Below are 19,405 nucleotides of genomic sequence, written 5' to 3' on the forward strand. Positions count from 1 at the left end.
TGCCCCATCAGAGAGCGGTCTCTCGCCCTCTCTTCTCTCTCTTTCGCTCTCTCTATGCTCCGCGTACACTCCTACCTCCATCGGGGCTTTTAAGTGATTAGTGTGTGTGAATATGTTTGGAGGAGCGGGAGATCGAGGGAGCAAAGCGCCTAAACTGGTGGAGGTGAAGAGCGATGGGAGGGGATGAGGTGGAGGGGTGTTTAATAATGGATGCTCGTTCGCTCTACCCGTTTGCTCTCATTCACTTAATCTGTCACACACCTCTTTTTTTTGTCCATCTGGTTGCTTGGATATTTATCTTTAGTCTTATTGGTCTTTCACACTACTTTGACATGTCACTTCTATCTATAAAGGCTTTGGGAAACCAAACATCCTTAGTGTACTCCTCAGAATGTGTCTGTTTTTCACTCCTTCTCCAGTGTCTGCTCCCTCCTTCCCTGCCCTGGACCTGAGTACCTTCAGAGGAAGTCTCATCCAGGGCTTCAGACGGTGAGTTCTCTTACGTGGTAACTGTTTATAGAGTAAGAGTGCTCTGTTTGTTCCCCCCCCCACTGTCAGTGACTGAGTTACACTGCAGTGTTGTTCTCCCTGTAACAGGTCACCCAGTTCCGGGCCCTGGCTGCCTCATGCATATGGACACAGTCAGTCAGTGGTCCTGACCTGCAGCCCTGGCCCAGGAGCACCCTGGGATATATGTTAATGAGGGTACTCTGAGCCCTGCCCCTAAGGCTCTGCCCTGACCCTACCCAGCCTGAGGTCTGTAGGCAGGCTACAGGCAGGCTACAGGCAGGAGGGCAATGATGTAAATTTGTACGCTGTACACCCACTCCTCCTGCCCTCATCTGACTTGACACCCCCCCCCAGGGAGCCCAGAGGTCCTGGCATACTTACTGGTGTTTTTGCACTGTTGTACTGTTCTCCCCTCACACCAATATACACACACTTGTTAGTTATGACCATAAAATCATAGTTCAAGGGGCTGATATTGCACATGTCAGAAACATCATCACCTCCTCAGGAGGAAGATTGATAAGTTTCTAGATGAATGTCATGTGAAATTTCGACTACATCTGCACTCGTTTCTCACTGGTCTCTGGATGTTGTTCCTGGTAGAATGGCCGTCTGCTATAGATTCAGCTGTGAGCCTTGCGGTGTTGTCGTTGCCAGACGGCCTGTTGCGCCCATAATTGGGGTTGACGCCAAAGAAGAGGGGGGTCTCACTGGGGAGGGTGTGCTGTGTCAGAGCCATGTCACTACACTCCACAACCTGCTTCTGTCAGAGCAAGGTCAAGGGATAATTTAATCATTAAAGACTCCCCCTCCACCCTCTTCTCGTCTCTGTGCCTCTCTTAAACCAGCTGACAACGCCACATACGCACGGCTGTGTCATCATAATTTAGGAATCGTTTTGTGTGGGTGCGTGTGTCTGACATGGTTTTCGGGTGACTATTCATCTAAATATTGTGTAGGGTGCCTCTTCTTCCCTTCAGTCAAGTTCCTCTCTTTTCCTCTGATGATTTGTCAAGGCAAAGTGGCAGTCTTCTCTGTGTATCTCTATCTATCTATCTCTGTTGCATTGTTTTCAGTGATCATGTATCTCTGTTAGAGCATTCAGAATTGATAGTTTGCTCCTTCAGAAGGCCCAGGCTCTTGTCATGCCTGTCCGTTTACTGGTGATTTGCCATATGACATTAACAGAGTTGTCATGTTCCATTGGGACTCATATGACAGTAATCTGTCATATTGTTCTTATAGAAGCTTGCTGTATGTCTCTGTGCTGATTCCTGTGTGTATGTAATACCAGTCAAAGGTTTGGAAACCTACTCATTCAAGGGTTTTTCTTTATTTTTACTATGTTCTACTTTGTAGAATAATAGTGAAGACATCAACTATAGAATAACACATATGGAATCACATAGTAACCAAAAAAGTGCAAAAAACAAAACATATTTGAGATTCTTCAAAGTAGCCACACTTTGCCTTGATGATAGCTGTGCACACTCTTGGCATTCTCTCAACCAGTTTCATGAGTCTTGAAGGAGTTCCCACATATGCTGAGCACTTGCTGGATGCTTTTCCTTCACTCTGCGGTCCAACTCATCACAAACCATCTCAATTGGGTTGAGGTCGGGTGATTGTGGAGGCCAGGTCCCCTGATGCAGCACTCCATCACTCTCCTTGGTCAAATAGCCCTTACACAGCCTAGAGGTGTGTTGGATCATTGAAAAACAAATGATAGTCCCACTAAGCTCAAACCAGATGGGATGGCGTATCGCTGCAGAAGGCTGTGGTAGCCATGCTGGTGAAGTGTGCCTTGAATTCTAAATAAATCACTGACAGTGACACCAGCAAAGCACCATCACACCACCACCATGCTTCACGGTGGAAACCACACATACAGAGATCATCCGTTCAGAACAAAGCAACACATGACAACACAGCATGGTAGCAGCACAAAACATGGTACAAACATTATTGGGCACAGACAACAGCACAAAGGGTAAGAAGGTAGAGACAACAATACATCACACAAAGCAGCCACAACTGTCAGTAAGAGGGACCATGAATGAGTCTTAGAATGAAGAGATTAATATTAAACTGTCCAGTTTGAGTGTTTGTTGCAGCTCGTTCCAGTCGCTAGCTGCAGCAAACTGAAAAGAAGAGCGACCCAGGGATGTGTGTGCTTTGGGGACTTTTAACAGAATGTGACTGGCAGAACGGGTGTTGTATGTGGAGGATGAGGGCTGCACTAGATATCTCAGATTGGGGGGAGTGAGGCCTAATAGGGTTTTATAAATAAGCATCAACCAGTGGGTCTTGCGACGGGTATACAGAGATGACCTGTTTACAGAGGAGTATAGAGCGCAGTGATGTGTTCTATAGGAAGCATTGGTGGAAAATCTGAGGGCTGAATGGTAAAGAACATCTAGCCGCTCGAGAGCACCTTTACCTGCTGATCTATAAATTATGTCTCCGTAATCTAGCATGGGTAGGATGGTCATCTGAATCAGGGTTAGTTTGACAGCTGGGGTGAAAGTGGAACGATTACGATAGAGGAAACCAAGTCTAGATTTAACTTTAGCCTGCAGCTTTGATATGTGCTGAGAGAAGGACAGTGCACCGTCTAGCCGTATTCCCAAGTACTTGTATGAGGTGACTACCTCAAGCTCTAAACCCTCAGAGGTAGTAATCATATCTGTGGGGAGAGGGGCATTCTTCTTACCAAACCACATGACCTTAGTTTTGGAGGTGTTCAGAACAAGGTTAAGGGTAGAGAAAGCTTGTTGGACACTAGGAAAGCTTTGTTGTAGAGCATTCAACACAAATTCCAGGGAAGGGCCAGCTGAGTATAAGACTGTCATCTGCATATAAATGGATGAGAGACCATCCTACTGCCTGAGCTATGTTGTTGATGTGAATTGAGAAGAGTGTGGGTCCTAGGTTTGAGCCTTGGGCTACTCCCTTGGTGACAGGCAATGGCTGAGACAGCAGATTTTCTCACTTTATACACTACACTCTTTGAGAGAGGTAGTTTGCAAACCAGGCCAAAGACCCTCAGAGACACCAATACTCCTTAGCCAGACCACAAGAATGGAATGGTCTACCGTATCAAAAGCTTTGGCCATGTCAAGAAAAATAGACATCATTGAGGACCGTTAAGGTTGCGGTGACACATCCATAACCTGAGCAGAGAACAGATTGCATACCAGAGAGAATGCTGAAGACATCAAGAATGCCAGTCTGTTGATTATTTTCAAGTTTTTCCAACACTTATTTGATAAACAGGGCAAATTAGAAATAGGCATATAACAGTTAGGATCAGCTTGATCTCCCCCTTTAAATAAAGGATGAGCTGTGGCTGCCTTCCAAGCAATGGGAACCTCCCCAGAAAGGAGAGACAGGCTTGGCGGTTTATCACATCTGGCCGTGATTGGGAGTCCGGGGTAGGCCGTGATTGGGAGTCCGGGGCAGGCCGTCAATGTAAATACGATTTTTTTTCTTAACTGACTTGCATAGTTAACTCTTGAAACTCCCCATCCCGGATCCGGGATTGTGACTAAGCCTCAGGCTCATTAGCATAACGCAACGTTAACGATTTCTGAAAATCGCAAATAAAATTAAAATAATGCGTTTGCTCTCAAGCTTAGCCTTTTCTTAACAACACTGTCATCTCAGATTTTCAAAATATGCTTTTGAACCATAGAAATTGACTAATTTGTGTAAGAGTATGCAAAGCTAGCATAGCATTTTGTGTAGCATGTAGCACGCAACATTTTCACAAAAGCCAGATAACCAAATAAATAAAATCATTTACCTTTGAAGAGCTTCTGATGTTTTCAATGAGGAGACTCCCAGCCACATACCAAATGCGCAGTGTTTCCTGAAAGCGTCTGTGTGTAGGAGAAATCGTTCCGTTTTCTACATTGCGCCTGGCTACCGAAACGAACCGAAAATGCAGTCACCTACAACGTGAAACTTTTTCCGGATTAACTACATAATATCGACCGAAACATGGCAAACGTTGTTTGGAATCAATCCTCAAGGTGTTTTTTCACATATCTCTTCATTGACATGCAGTTCTTGGAAGCTTGCTTCTCTCTCTGTGCCCCATGGAAAAATACTGGCAGGTGACTTTTGCGCACCAATTTCGGCGCAGGACACCGGGCGGACACGTGGTAAATGTGGTCTCTTATGGTCAATCTTCCAACGATCTGCCTACAAATACGTCACAATGCTGCAGACACCTTGGGGAAACGACAGAAAGGGCAGACTCATTCCTCTTGCGTTCACAGCCATATAAGGAGATCATGAAAGACAGAGCCTCAAAAATCCTTGTCATTTCCTGGATGCCAAGTCATCTTGGTTTTGCCTGAAGCTCACGTTAAAGGGCACGCACAGAGAAGATATTTGTATTTCTGGACACGTCAGAGTGTTTTCTTTCGAACAGTAGCAATTATATGCATAGTCGAGCATCTTTTTGTGACAAAATATCTTGTTTAAAACGGGAACGTTTTTCTTCCAAAAATGAAATAGCGCCACCATAAGTGTAAGAGGTTAAATAAAGGTAAAAATACACTTTTTAAGAAGAAAGGGTCTAAACCATCTGACCCAGATGTTTTTTTTGTGTAAAGTTTAAGGTGCTCCTTTAGCACCTTGGACTCAGTGACTGCCTGCAGGGGTAAACTAAAAGAGGGAGAAGCATCGGGGATTGTCACATTAGAAGGGGTGGGAGATGAGGAAATGTTAGATGGGCAGGGAGGCATGGCTGAGTCAAATTTGAATCCTGACTTAATGAAGTGACGATTTAAAGAGCTCAGCCATGTATTTGTCAATAACAACCACATCATCAACCTTAAGGGCATGGGCAGCTGTGAGCAGGAGGTCTTTAACCGTTCTCCAGAACTTCTTTGGGTTAGACCCACAGAGAGAGAACTGCTCCTTAAAGTAACTAACTTTGGCCTTCCGGATAGCCTGAACAATAGCCAGTCAGCCTGAATATGAGTGTGCCGAGCCTTTTTGCCAAATGCAACTTGAGGTGGAGTAACTCCACAAGATCACGGTCGAACCAGGGGCTGAACCTGTTTTTAATTGTCATTTTCTTGGGGGGGGGGGGGGTGTTTGTTAACAATATCATTGAAAATATCAAAAATGAAGGTCCAAGCGTCTTCAACAGAAGGGATCAAGCTGATTCTATACCAATTTACAGAGGCCAGGTCATGAACGAAGACTTGCTCATTAAAGTTTTTTTAGCAAGCGTCTATGACAAATCAGGACAGGTCTTTTCACTGAGCAGCCATTACGAACACAGGCTGTAAAACAGTGATCACTAAGGTCATTACAGAAAACACCAGACTGATATCTATCAGAATTATTTGTGAGGATAACATCGAGGAGAGTAGCCTTTTCTGGGTTTTTGAAGATGACTACCTTCATGTCTTAAAGTAATGGTGGACTGTCGTTCCTCTTTGCTTTTTTGAACTGTTATTGCCATAATATCGACTTGGTCTTTTACCAAATAGGACTATATTCTGTATACCAACCCTAAAATGTCACAACACAACTGATTTGCTCAAACGCATTAAGAAGGAAAGAAATTCCACAAATGTACTTTTAATAATGCGCACCTGTTAATTGAAATGCATTCAGGTGACTACCTCACGAAGCTGGTTGAGAGGATTCCAAGAGTGTGCAAAGCTGTCAAGGCAAAGGGTGGCTACTTTGAAGAATCTCAAATATAAAATATATTTTGATATGTTAAACACGTTTTTGGATACTACATAATTCCATATTTGTTATTTCATAGTTATGTCCTCACTATTATTCTACAATGTAGAAAATAGTAAAAAATAAAGAAAAACACATGAATGAGTAGGTGTCCAAACTTTTGACTGGTACTGTATGTGGCTGCGTTTACACAGGCAACCTAATTCTGATTTTAAAAATTCCACTAATTGGTCTTTTACCAATCACATCAGATATATGTTTTGAGAATTGGGTAAAGAAAATTCAGAATTGGGCTGCCTCTGAAGTATCCTGATACTGTGTGCCGATTTCTGTCGGTGTCCTTGTATCCTGATGTCTTGTCCTCTGCTGCCCCCTACAGGTCTGACGATTTGGAGAGCATGGCCAAGGTAAGACAATGCACAGCACTCCTTGGTTTCAGCTCTATTCATAATCGGCTGGGTGAAACTGTCAGGGGTTTATTGAGGCGGGTGGAAGGTTCAGAATATTTGCAGGTTGAAATATGACACACAAAATCTTGATTTGTAATTTGGATGACCTATAGACTATTACCAGTTTGCAGAAATAAATATTTATAAATGTTTTTTTTCTTTAAAAGTTCCCGTGTTGATTTGTATTGCTGCATTTTAAAAGGCAACAATATGACTGCTATATAATTCTGGGGCATAAGTTTTCACTATTCGGGTGTGATGCTGTGTGATTTGTATGTAGGCGTGTCTTTGTATGAGATGCATCTCTTAAGGTTATGCTTGTTTTCAGATCACTGAGCTGCTGTACAAAGATGAACGTTTCTCCCAGGGAGCTACAGGATCTGCTGGTAAGATCATTTGTGAATGGATGAAAATGTGGCCATAACACAATCTTTTTTATTTTTTTTATTTTACATTGGAGTCATTTATCATACTCTTATACTCTTATTTATTTGTGCTGGTGCCCCATAACTGGCGTTGCAAGTTCCATTCTCTACCAACTGAGCCACACGGGACAGTCAGGTGTTTGTGTGCATGTCTGTACAGGGCCTTCAGAAAGTATTCACACTCCTTGGCTTTTTCCACATTTTGTTGTTACAAATTGGGATTGAATAGTTTTTCAACGATCTACACAATTCTGTCAGTGGAAGAAAATGTTTTACATTTTTTAAAGATTCATGAAAAATGATAACACTATCTTTATTAGATATTCAACCCCCTGAGTCAATACATGTTAGAATTACCTTTTGGCAACGATTTACAGCTGTGAATCTTTTAGGGTCTGTCTCAGAGCTTTGCACACCTGAATTGTACAATATTTGCCTATTTTTATTCAAGCTCTGTCAAGTTGGTTGTTGATCATTGCTAGACATTTTCAAGTCTTGACATAGATTTTCATCCCAATTTAAGTCAAAACTGTAACTAGGCCACTCAGGAACATTCAATGTCCTCTTGGTAAGCAAGTCCAGTGTAGATTTGGCCTTGTGTTTTTGTTTATTGTCCTGCTGAAAGGTGAATTTGTCTCCCAGTGTCTGTTGGAAAGCAGACTGAACCAGGTTTTCCTCTAGGAGTTTCGCTGTGCGTATCTCGATGACGTTTTTTTGAACAAGTCCTTGCCGATGCCGAGAATATCGCTTAAATGATGCAGCCACCACCATGATTGAACATATGAAGTGTAGTACTCCGTGATGTGTTGGATTTGCCCTAAACATCATGCTTTGTATTTAGAACAAACAGTACATTTCTTTGCCATTTCATGTTGTTTGCAGTATTACTTTAGTGCCTTAATGCAAACAGGATGCATGTTTTTGAATATTTTTTATTCTGTACATACTTCCTTTTCACTGTCATTTTAGGTTAGTATTGTGGACCAACTTCAATGTTGTTCCATCCTCTCTCAGCCATTAAAATCACCATTGGCCTCATGGTGAAAACCCTGCGTGGTGTCCTTCCTCTCAGGTGTCCTTCCTAACTCAGTTGCCTGTGTCTTTGTAGTGACTGGGTGTATTGATGCACCATCCAAAGCGTAATTAATAACTTCACTATGCTCAAAGGGATATTCCATGTCTGCTTTTTACATTTGTTACCCATCTACCAATAGGTGCGCTTCTTTGCGAGACATTGGAAAACCTCCCTTGTGGTTGAATCTGTGCTTGAAATTCACTACTCGACTGAGGAACCTTACATATAATTGAATGTGTGGGGTAGAGATGGAGTACTTCTAAAAATTATGTCAACCACTATTATTGCACACAGTGAGTACATGCAACTTATTATGGGAATTGTTAAGCAAATGTTTACTCCTGAATCTATTTAGGCTTTCTTTAACAAAGGTGTTGAAGGTTATTTACTAAAGACATTTCTGCTTTAAATGTATCATTAATTTGTAATAATTTCTTAAACAAAATTCCACTTTGACATTGTGGAGTATTGTGTGTAGATCAGTAGCACATCTCAATTGAATCCTTTTTAAATTCAGGCTGTAACAAACCAAAGGTGGTGGGTGCCCAAGGGGTATAACTACTTTCTGAAGGCACTGGATCTGTGTCTCTGTCTATGCGTTCACTGTGTATATATCAGCAGTCTCCGTTGCAGGACTCTGCCGATGCGCTCACTCTGCGTTATGAAGACGGTTTGCACGTTCATGTCCTGCCCTAGATATAGGGTGGGTGTGAGACCTGGCCAGAGGGACAGCCTGTCTGTCAGGGAAAATGGGCCCAGGCTGCTGACACAGTGCTGAACAAACAGCCTGCGCCTCAGTCTAGTTTGTCAGGAATGTGTGTCTTTCAGTGTGTGTGGCGCGGCTGTGTCTCTCCGTGTCAGTGTGTGTGTGTGTGTGTGTGTGGTCTGACCGGGCTGTAGTGCTGATGGGAGAGATGGAGACAGTTATCCGTGTCACTTCCCGTTGTGTCCTCCGCACGGCCGCCCAGAGTGCGAGGCTGTCACCCACTGCCACCCGCCCGACACGCATTACTGTTCGCTTCACTCAAAGAATACCGTCAGCACTACTCTCTCTCACACACACACACACACACAGCCATTATCCTGGGACCACGTTCTGTGTGTGTGTGTGTGTGCACGTATAACATCACTCCTCTCTTCCTTCTCTACAGAGGCTGTGTCCTACTTTCTGTATAACCTGATGGACAGCATGACTGAGGCAGAGGTGCAGGCTCAGGAGGACAAGCTCAGGCAGTACTTCAACCAGCTGAAGAGCATGGTACACACACACACAGATATTTGACTCATCCCATTCATAAATACAACCTCTCTGACAGGCTTACACACATTGATCTCAGATTAAGAGTTGTCTATGCGGATAATGAGATTCAGATTAACCATGTCCCAAATTTCAGATTAGCAATCTGCCCCCTCCTAAAATGGACAACCCCAGGTGAAAGAATTTATTTTAATCCTGTTCTCCCGTGTTTGACCTGCAGGGTATCATCATCCCTGGGAACATCTACAGAGGGATCAGAAACCTGCTAGACTCATATCACGTGCCTGAGCTCATCAAGGTATCTGTCCTAAATCACTGACTCACAGCTACTGTATGTGAAGGTATTCTTAATGATGCAGTTTTGGTTTCTTTCTTACGTGATTCTTTTGGTTTCTTTTAGGATGTCATCGCCCTGGTGGACAGCCAAGAACCTCTGAACTTCTCAGACAACAGAGTTGTTGTGAGTGTATTCATTGGGTTTTAGAGATATACAGTGGGGCAAAAAAGTATTTAGTCAGCCACCTATTGTGCAAGTTCTCCCACTCAAAAAGATGAGAGGCCTATAATTTTCATCATAGGTACACTTCAACTATGACAGACAAAATGGGAGAACAAAAATCCTGAAAATCACATTGTAGCATTTTTAATGAATTTATTTGCAAATGATGGTGGAAAATAAGTATTTGGTCAATAACAAAAGTTTCTCAATACTTTGTTATATACCCTTTGTTGGCAATGACAGAGGTTAAATGTTTTCTGTAAGTCTTCACAAGGTTTTCACACACTGTTGCTGGTATTTTGGCCCATTCCTCCATGCAGATCTCCTCTAGAGCAGTGATGTTTTGGGGCTGTTGCTGGGCAACACAGACTCTCACTCCAAAGATTTTCTATGGGGTTTGAGATCTGAAGACTGGTTAGGCCACTCCAGGACCTTGAAATGCTTCTTACGAAGCCACTCCTTTGTTGCCCGGGCGGTGTGTTTGTGATCATTGTCATGCTGAAAGACCCAGCTACGTTTCATCTTCAATGCCCTTGCTGATGGAAGGAGGTTTTCACTCAAAATCTCACGATACATGGCCCCATTCATTCTTTCATTAACACGGATCAGTCGTCCTGGTCCCTTTGCAGAAAAACAGCCCCAAAGCATGATGTTTCCACCCCCATGCTTCACATGAGGTGTATGGCTGTGTTTTTGGATGCAACTCAGCATTCTTTGTCCTCCAAACACGATGAGTTGAGTTTTTACCAAAAAGTTATATTTTGGTTTCATCTGACCATATGACATTCTCCCAATCTTCTTCTGGATCATCCAAATGCTCTCTAGAAAACTTCAGACGGGCCTGGACATGTACTGGCTTAAGCAGGGGGACACGTCTGGCACTGCAGGATTTGAGTCCCTGGCGGCGTAGTGTGTTACTGATGGTAGGCTTTGTTACTTTGGTCCCAGCTCTCTGCAGGTCATTCACTTGGTCCCCCTGTGTGGTTCTGGGATTTTTGCTCACCGTTCTTGTGATCATTTTGACCCCACGGGGTGAGATCTTGCATGGAGCCCCAGATCGAGGGAGATTATCAGTGGTCTTGTATGTCTTCACAGTTGATTTTTTTCAAATCAAGCCGCTTACCTATTGCAGATTCAGTCTTCCCAGCCTGGTGCAGGTCTACAATTTTGTTTCTGGTGTCCTTTGACAGCTCTTTGGTCTTGGCCATAGTGGAGTTTGGAGTGTGACTGTTTGAGGTTGTGGACAGGTGTCTTTTATACTGATAGCAAGTTCAAACAGGTGCCATTAATACAGGTAATGAGTGGAGGACAGAAGAGCCTCTTAAAGAAGAAGTTACAGGTCTGTGAGAGCCAGAAATCTTGCTTGTTTGTAGGTGACCAAATACTTATTTTCCACCATAATTTGCAAATAAATTCATTAAAAATCCTACAATGTGATTTTCTGTATTTTTTTCTCTCATTTTGTCTGTCATAGTTGAAGTGTACCTGTGATGAAAATTACAGGCCTCTCATCTTTTTAAGTGGGAGAACTTGCACAATTAGTGGCTGACTAAATACATTTTTGCCCCACTGTAGGTTATGGTCATTTAGGGAGAGTGCGTGTAACGTTTTCCTGTCTACCTTTCAGATTCTGGATGGCAAGGTTTTGGCGCTGGAGAGCAGGCTGGCTGAGCTGAAGGCTGACAGTAAACCAGTAGGAGCTACCCTGAAACAACTCATCCTCACTCTGTGTGCCGAGGAGGTACAGTCTCACCACACATGCCCTCTCTCTTTTGGGTAATGTTTGCTAAGCTTAAACCTGGTTCAGTTCCAGAGTGATAGTCTGCTGCTCAACAGTAAGAGACAATTAAATGAGGGTTGTTAATGTCGTACTGGGCCGGCTGACTATTGCGGCTCTGCAGTTGTGAGCTATGAGTCCAGCTTTAGGATTAAGCATTTGAGATGAAGGTTGATTTTTAAAGACGTCTTGTCTTTCTGACAGAAACTGGACAGGGCTCTGGAGCTGAAGAAACAACACGAGGCAGACATGGTTGCCGGGAGCTACGCCGCTCTCATCCACCTCTGCTGTCGCCATGACAATGTGGAAGAGGCACTGAACTTGAAAAGAGAGCTGTAAGTGGATTGGGGAAGCACACACACATTCCCCTTTACTCGGTCCAGCTAAGCATTAAAGTTGAACATGAGCTGGATGAGGAGAGACGTTAATGCAATGGCCAGGCCAGAGCAGTGGACAGGGGTGTTCTGATGAATCCGGTGCGTACGTACCCCCATCTCTGCTCCTTGCCCCACACCCCACACCCTGCATCTGTAACCTTTCAGTAACAGAAAGGCATCGGTGCTGCACTCAACTTCAGCTCCAATCTCTGTCTCCCTTTCCCATGCGCTGCTTCATCAGAGGGGGGGGGGGGGGGGTAGAGGAATCTGAATTGTAGGGAGATGGGAGTTACAATTGTGACATGAACTGCATCAGCCATGTTCGAGATCTTTCACACACAAATTACATTTAAAAAAAAAAAATGTATATTTCTCTATGGTCTAACTCTCTCAACCCCTCATGTCTAGGAGCCGTAAGGATTCCTCTGTGTCTCTGGATTCCAGCAAGTATGTGGCTCTGGTCAAGGTCCTGACCAAGCAGGGCAGACTGGAAGGTGAGTGGGCACTAGACACTGTCAGGGCAACATAGTCGAGGCAAGTTGCTTTCTGTTAAAGAAAATCTTTCAGGGTTCCTTGTCCAGACTGATGAGAAACCTTGCCTGAAAAGTCACCATGCTTGAGACCTGAAGACTTTTGTTAGCTCCCGAGCTAATGCTTTGTCTTTAGGTCAGCAGGCTAACACCAGACTTGTTCCTGGTCAGTCATATTTTAGGGATAAATGTGTGGTTTGTTAAGCCTGTACATCTACAGTTGAAGTCAGAAGTTTACATACACCTTATAGCCAAATACATTTAAACTCAGTTTTTAACTATTCCTGACATTTTATCCTAGTAGGATCACCACTTTATTTTAAGAATGTGAAATGTCAGAATAATAGTAGAGTGATTTATTTCAGCTTTTTATTTCTTTCATCACATTCCCAGTGGGTCAGAAGTTTACATGCAACCAAATACTAATTGAATGTATTGCCTTTAAATGGTTTAACTTGGGTCAAACGTTTTGGGTAGCCTTCAACAAGCTTCCCACAATAAGTTGGGTGAATTTCTGCCCATTCCTCCTGACAGAGCGGCCTTTCAGGCTATGTTGATATAGGACTCATTTTACTGTTGATATAGATACTTTTGTACCTGTTTCCTCCAGCATCTTCACAAGGTCTTTGCTGCTGTTCTGGAATTGATTTTCACTTTTCGCACCAAAGTACGTTAATCTCTGAGACAGAACACATCTCCTTCCTGAGCAGTATGACGACTGCGTGGTCCCATGGTGTTTATACTTGCCTACTATTGTTGGTACAGATGAACGTGGTACCTTCAGATGTTTGGAAATTGCTCCCAAGGATGAACCAGACTTGTGGAGGTCTACAATGTTCTTTCTGATGTCTTGGCTGATTTCTTTTGAGTTTCCCATTATGTCAAGCAAAGAGCCACTGAGTTTGAGGGTAGGCCTTGAAATACATCCACAGGTAAACCTCCAATTGACACAAATGATGTCAATTAGCCTATCAGAGGCTTCTAAAGACATGACATCATTTTCTGGAATTTTGGTGTATGTAAACTTCTGACCCACTGGAATTGTGATACAATGAAATAATCTGTCTGTAAACAATTGTTCGGAAAAATTACTTGTCATGCAAAACTCTAGTTTGTTAACAAGAAATTTGTGGAGTGGTTGAAAAAGGAGTTTTAATGACTTCAACCTAAATGTATGTAAACTTCCGACTTCAACTGTATATCTTTCTTTACAAGATGCCTATATCCATACGCCATATGAAAGAACAGCAAAGTTCAACTCCTGAGTGAAGGAAGTGTTTGATGCAGTTAAATGTCTGCTGAAGGAGTAATTATTTTCTCAGAGAGCAGGCTGTATGCATGTGGCAAGGAGCAGGCAGCAGCCGCCTTTTTCTCGCTCTCAGGACGCCCACATTAACCAGCCATTATCTGAATGCCACGGTGGGTTTCTGCCTGCCCATGTAAGACCCAATTACAATAAAAGTGTTTCTTCTTTGCTTTGTGCACACAGTGACAGCGTAAATGTGTGCCCCGTCTCTCTCACGCTACCTCTCTCTCTTTCCTTCAAGATGTGTGTCACTCTCACCCCCCCTTCTGTCCTCCTTGTCTCCCCCCGTCACAGAGAGAGAGCGAGAGAAAATTACAGGACTCTCGCTACTTTAACAGAATTACAGAAATCCGTCCTGATACTAATGGCATATCATGTCCGGGAAAGTGCTTGAACATTTCACACACACAAATTTGCATGTGAATTCAAGCAGAGGTGCTGTGAAGGGAGGGAGGGAGGGGGGTTCGCTGGCCATTAGCCCCAGTGAGTGCGGCGGCGGCTTGTCATCCACATTAGCACACCTCACTGCCCCGGTCTACCGGGCTGCGCTACAGACAGCTAGGCCCGCACTGAAGATCATGACTTGTGGCAGGACCGCTCACTGGCTCCCCGCTTTTAATGGCTTTGTTGTTTTCCTTACTTCCTTCCTTTACCTCCACCTTCACCTCTCCACCTTTCCCTTCATCCCCCTGCATAGGGATAGCTAAAGCCTCTGTGGGGTCCTCCGGTAAACACAGCCCTGGGTGTGCAGGTGCCTAGTGGAACACAAGGCAGGGAAATTAGAGGGATTAATGGCCTGTGTGATATTTGTTTACCTGGCCGTGGCAGTATGTGGCTGGATGAGTTTCAGATCGCTGGCTGGCTGGCTGGCTGATATACATACCACTCCGTCTGCTTGGACGCCTAGCCTCCATTTGGTCATGTTAGCGCCGAGCCACTGGTCGTGGTGATTAGTGGTGCCGTCAGGAAGGAGAGAAGAAGAGATGAGCTGTCTCTCTCCTCTGATGGGTGCTCATACCCTCGCAGGCTAGCTAACATGTTCCTTCCCCCAGTACGACTCTGCTAGTGTGTGTAACGTGCTGATGGACAGTCGGGGAGGGGGTAACCTTTTTTCCCCCTAACCACACACACACACACACACGCTCTCGCTCTCTCGTTAACTTGGGTTTTATCCTAATGTCAGATTACCCCCACCAAATATTCAGAAATTTCCATCCTTAACTACAACATTTTCCGCCCAGATAGAACTGCCAATGGGGGCAGAGTCGCAATCTACTGCAGAGAGAGCCTGCAGAGTTCTGTCATACTATCCAGGGCTGTGCCCAAACAGTTAAAGCTTCTACTTTAAAAAAATCCACCTTTCCAGAAATAAGTCTCACCGTGGCTGCTGTTATAGACCCCCCTCATCCCCCAGCTGTGCCCTGGACACCATATGTGAATTGATTGCCCCCTTCAATCTTCAGAATTTGTACTGTTAGGTGACTTAAACTGGGATATGCTTAACACCCCGGCCGTTCTACAGTCTAAGCTAGATGCCCTCAATCTCACACAAATTATCAAGGAACCAACCAGGTACGACCCTAAATCCGTAAACACGGGTACCCTCATAGATAACATCCTGACAAACCTGCCCTCTAAATACACCTCTACTGTCTTCAACCAGGATCTTAGCGATCACTGCCTCATTGCTTGCGTATGTAATGGGTTCGCCGTCAAACGACCACCACTCATCACTGTCAAACCCTCCCTAAAACACTTCAGCGAGCAGGCCTTATCGAATCAACCTGGCCCGGGTATCCTGGAAGGATATTGATCTCATCCCGTCAGTAGACGATGCCTGGTTATTCTTTCAAAGTGCTTTCCTCAGTCTTAAATAAGCATGCCTCGTTCAAAAAATGGAGAACTAAATACATATAGCCCTTGGTTCACTCCAGACTTGACTGCCCTTGACCAGCACAAAAACATCCTGTGGCGTACTGCATTAGCATAGAATAGCCTCTGCGATATGCAACTTTTCAGGGAAGTTAGGAACCAATATACACAGTCAGTTAGGGAAGCAAAGGCTAGCTTTTTCAAACAAAAAATTGCATCCCAAATTCCCAAAAGTTGTGTGAAACTGTAAAGTCCATGGAGAATAAGAGTACCTCCTCCCAGCTGCCGAGTGCACTGAAACTAGGAAACACTGTCACCACTGATAAAACCATGTTAATCGAGAATTTCAATTAGCATTTTTCTACGGCTGGTCATGCTTTCCACCTGGCCTACCCCCTACCCCGGCCAACAGCTCTGCACCCCCAGCAGCAACTTTCCCAAGTCCCTCCCCCGCTTCTCCTTCACTGAAATCCAGATAGCTGAGGTTCTGAAAGAGCTGCAAAATCTGGACCCCAACAAATCAGCTAGACAATCTGGAACCTCTTTCTAAAATTATCTGCCGAAATTGTTGCAACCCCTATTACTGGCCTATTCAACCTCTTTCGTATCATCTGAGATACCTAAAGATTGGAAAGCTGCTGCGGTCATCCCCCTCTTCAAAGGGGGAGACACTCTAGACCCAAACTGCTGCAGACCTATATCTATCCTACCCTGCCTTTTCTAAAGTCTTTGAAAGCCAAGTTAACAAACAGATCACCGACCATTTCGAATACCACCGTACCTTCTCCGCTATGCAATCTGGTTTCGGAGCTGGTCATGGGTGCACCTCAGCCATGCTCAAGGTACTAAACGATATCATAACAGCCATCGATTTAAAAGACAGTACTGCAGTCTTCTTCGACCTGGCCAAGGCTTTCGACTCTGTCAATCACCGCATTCTTATCGGCAGACTCAATAGCCTTGGTTTCTCAAATGACTGCCTCGTCTGGTTCACCAACTACTTCTCTGATAGAGCTCAGTGTGTCAAATCGGATGGCCTGTTGTCCGGACCTCTGGCAGTCTCTATGGGTTTGCCGCAAGGTTCAATTCTCGGACCGACTCTTTTCTCTGTAAATACAAATTGTCGCTCTTGCTGCTGGTGATTCTCTGATCCACCTCTACGCAGACAACACCATTCTGTATACTTATGGCCCTTCTTTGGACACTGTGTGTTAACAAACCTCCAGACAAGCTTTAATGCCATACAACACTCCTTCCATGGCCTCCAACTGCTCTTAAATGCAAGTAAATTAAATGCATGCTCTTCAACCGATCGCTGCCCACACCCGCCCGCCCGACTAGCATCACTACTCTGGACGGTTCTGACTTAGAATATGTGGACAACTACAAATACCTAGGTGTCTGGTTAGACTGTAAACTCTCCTTCCAGACTCACATTAAGCATCTCCAATCCAAAATTAAATCTAGAATCGTCCTCCTATTTTGCAACAAAGCCTCCTTCACTCATGCTGCTAAACACACCCTCGTAAAACTGACTATCCTACCGATCCTTGACTTTGACTTCCAACACTCTACTCTGCAAATTGGATGTAGTCTATCACAGTGCCATCTGTTTTGTCACCAAAGCTCCATATACTCCCCACCACTGCATCCTGTATGCTCTCGTTGGTTGGCCCTCGCTTCATATTCGTTGTGAAACCCACTGGCTCCAGGTCATCTATAAGTCTTTGCTAGGTAAAGCCCTGCCTTATCTCAGCTCACTGTTCACCGTAGCAACACCCACCCACCCGTAGCACGCGCTCCAGCAGGTATATTTCACTGGTCATCCCCAAAGCCAACTCCTCCTTTGGCTGCCTTTCCTTCCAGTTCTCTGCTGCCAATGACTGGAACGAATTGCAAAGATCACTGCAGTTGGAGACTTATATCTCCCTCACTAACTTTAAGCATCAGCTGTCAGAGCAGCTTACCGATCACTACACCTGTACAGAGCCCATCTGTAAATAGCACACCCAACTACCTCATCCCCATATTGTTATTTATTTTTGCTCTTTTGCACCCCAGTATCACTACTTGCACATCGTCTGCCATCTATCACTCCAGTGTTAATACTAAATTGTAATTATTTTGCCACTATGGGCTATTTATTGCCTTACCTCTCTAATCTTACTGCATTGGAACACTGTATATAGATTTTTATTTTGTGTTATTGACTGTATGTTTGTTTGTCCCATGTGTAACTGTTTTTTTTTGTCGCAATGCTTTGCTTTATCTTGGCCAGGTCGCAGTTGTAAATGAGAACTTGTTCTCAACTGTCCTACCTGGTTAAATAAAGGTGAAATAAAATAAAAAATATCCCTGACCCAGTGAGTTCACACCTACAGCTAATGAATTAAACTCTAGCCTCTTAGTCTAGTTCACAAGGGCTGCAGTGTTTGCTGGTGTCCTACCCCTTGATACTTGGTACTTGATTTATCAATCGATTTCATAGAACCACACAGCTGGTTTTCCATGTTTTCTTTGTCAGTTGTCTGCAGGTTTTCATCCAATACCATTCAATCACAATGAGGCCGTAGCCTGAAGGCAGAAAACCCAACCATTCTGGGGAACAGCATCCAAGGCTTTCTTTGTCGTTAGTCAAGGCTTTGATTCCTCTCCACAGTATCATCCTACAGAGAAATATATTCAGAGATCCAGTGAAGGGGATGTCCACAGGTACATGTAGGGTCACCCCAACCCCAGAGGGACATGGCCCAACTGGGCCCTGTTCAGATCCATATCCACCCCGTCCTGATGCCCCGGAGAGAGAACAGAATGAACCCCAGACACAAAACAAAAGCTGCCTCTTAGAAACTCAGTGTGACCCACATGAACCCCCACCCCTCTTCCCCTTTCCAATTTCCCTTTTTGCTTCATTAAATCTGTGACAGTCACAGACTGTGCTTCATTTGCATAACAACGCATGAAAATGAGGGGGGAGGGAGAGATTGAGAGGCAGACTGGAATTTAGATGCCAAAGCACACACCAGTGTGTGTGTGTGCTGTTGTGTCACTGGAGTGTTCATCCCTGAGAGAACACTCGGGTTGAAGAGGTATAATAGCTAGCCAGAGAACTAGACTGCCAGAACTGAAGGGATGGTGGGACCCGACTGCACTCACCTGTAGTGGTCAACACAGGGTCCTTTCTATTTTGGCTGTTATTGAGTCTGCTAGCCACAGCACTCACACTGTGAGTAGCAATTGAGGTTTGAGCCCAAATGAGGCCAGAACTCACATATGCGTGGTAGTTGAGGGCCAAAGCCAATAAAAGTTAGTTTGTTTGTGTGTGTTTACATGGGGTGGGTACTGGCGAGCTAGATGTTTTCTATCTCTGACCAGGCTGTGATGATTAGTATCACCGGTGTAAACAGACCCTATCGGTATCAGCCCATTAGCACGCCTCTAAACACAGTGTAAACACATCTTAATTGTCTGGCCCTGCCACAGAGCAGCTGACTGCTGCCGGGGGAGAGAGATGAGAAGAGGAGAGTGTTCACTCCGCACGGCCCAGTCAGCCAGATGGGTGCCCGGCCTGCTGAAAAGCCTCCATTATTACCTCTGTAGGACCCGGGGCCA

At 44.4% G+C, this 19,405-nt stretch overlaps 1 protein-coding gene across 1 annotated transcript in view; it reads left to right on the plus strand.

Annotated features, from left to right (window-relative positions):
- The window catches only part of lrpprc (leucine-rich pentatricopeptide repeat containing), a 70,175-nt gene that overhangs the window by 16,283 nt on the left and 34,487 nt on the right, over positions 1 to 19,405 (plus strand). Inside the window, exons 14-22 of the mRNA XM_064950281.1 lie at positions 420 to 489; positions 6,605 to 6,632; positions 7,003 to 7,060; positions 9,326 to 9,432; positions 9,653 to 9,730; positions 9,833 to 9,892; positions 11,559 to 11,672; positions 11,913 to 12,043; positions 12,494 to 12,579. Coding sequence (XP_064806353.1) covers positions 420 to 489; positions 6,605 to 6,632; positions 7,003 to 7,060; positions 9,326 to 9,432; positions 9,653 to 9,730; positions 9,833 to 9,892; positions 11,559 to 11,672; positions 11,913 to 12,043; positions 12,494 to 12,579 — 732 coding nt within the window. The remainder of the gene's footprint in view (positions 1 to 419; positions 490 to 6,604; positions 6,633 to 7,002; positions 7,061 to 9,325; positions 9,433 to 9,652; positions 9,731 to 9,832; positions 9,893 to 11,558; positions 11,673 to 11,912; positions 12,044 to 12,493; positions 12,580 to 19,405) is intronic.

This window comes from Oncorhynchus masou, chromosome 31 (assembly GCF_036934945.1).
Source record: "Oncorhynchus masou masou isolate Uvic2021 chromosome 31, UVic_Omas_1.1, whole genome shotgun sequence".
Classification (NCBI taxonomy): Eukaryota; Metazoa; Chordata; class Actinopteri; order Salmoniformes; family Salmonidae; genus Oncorhynchus; species Oncorhynchus masou.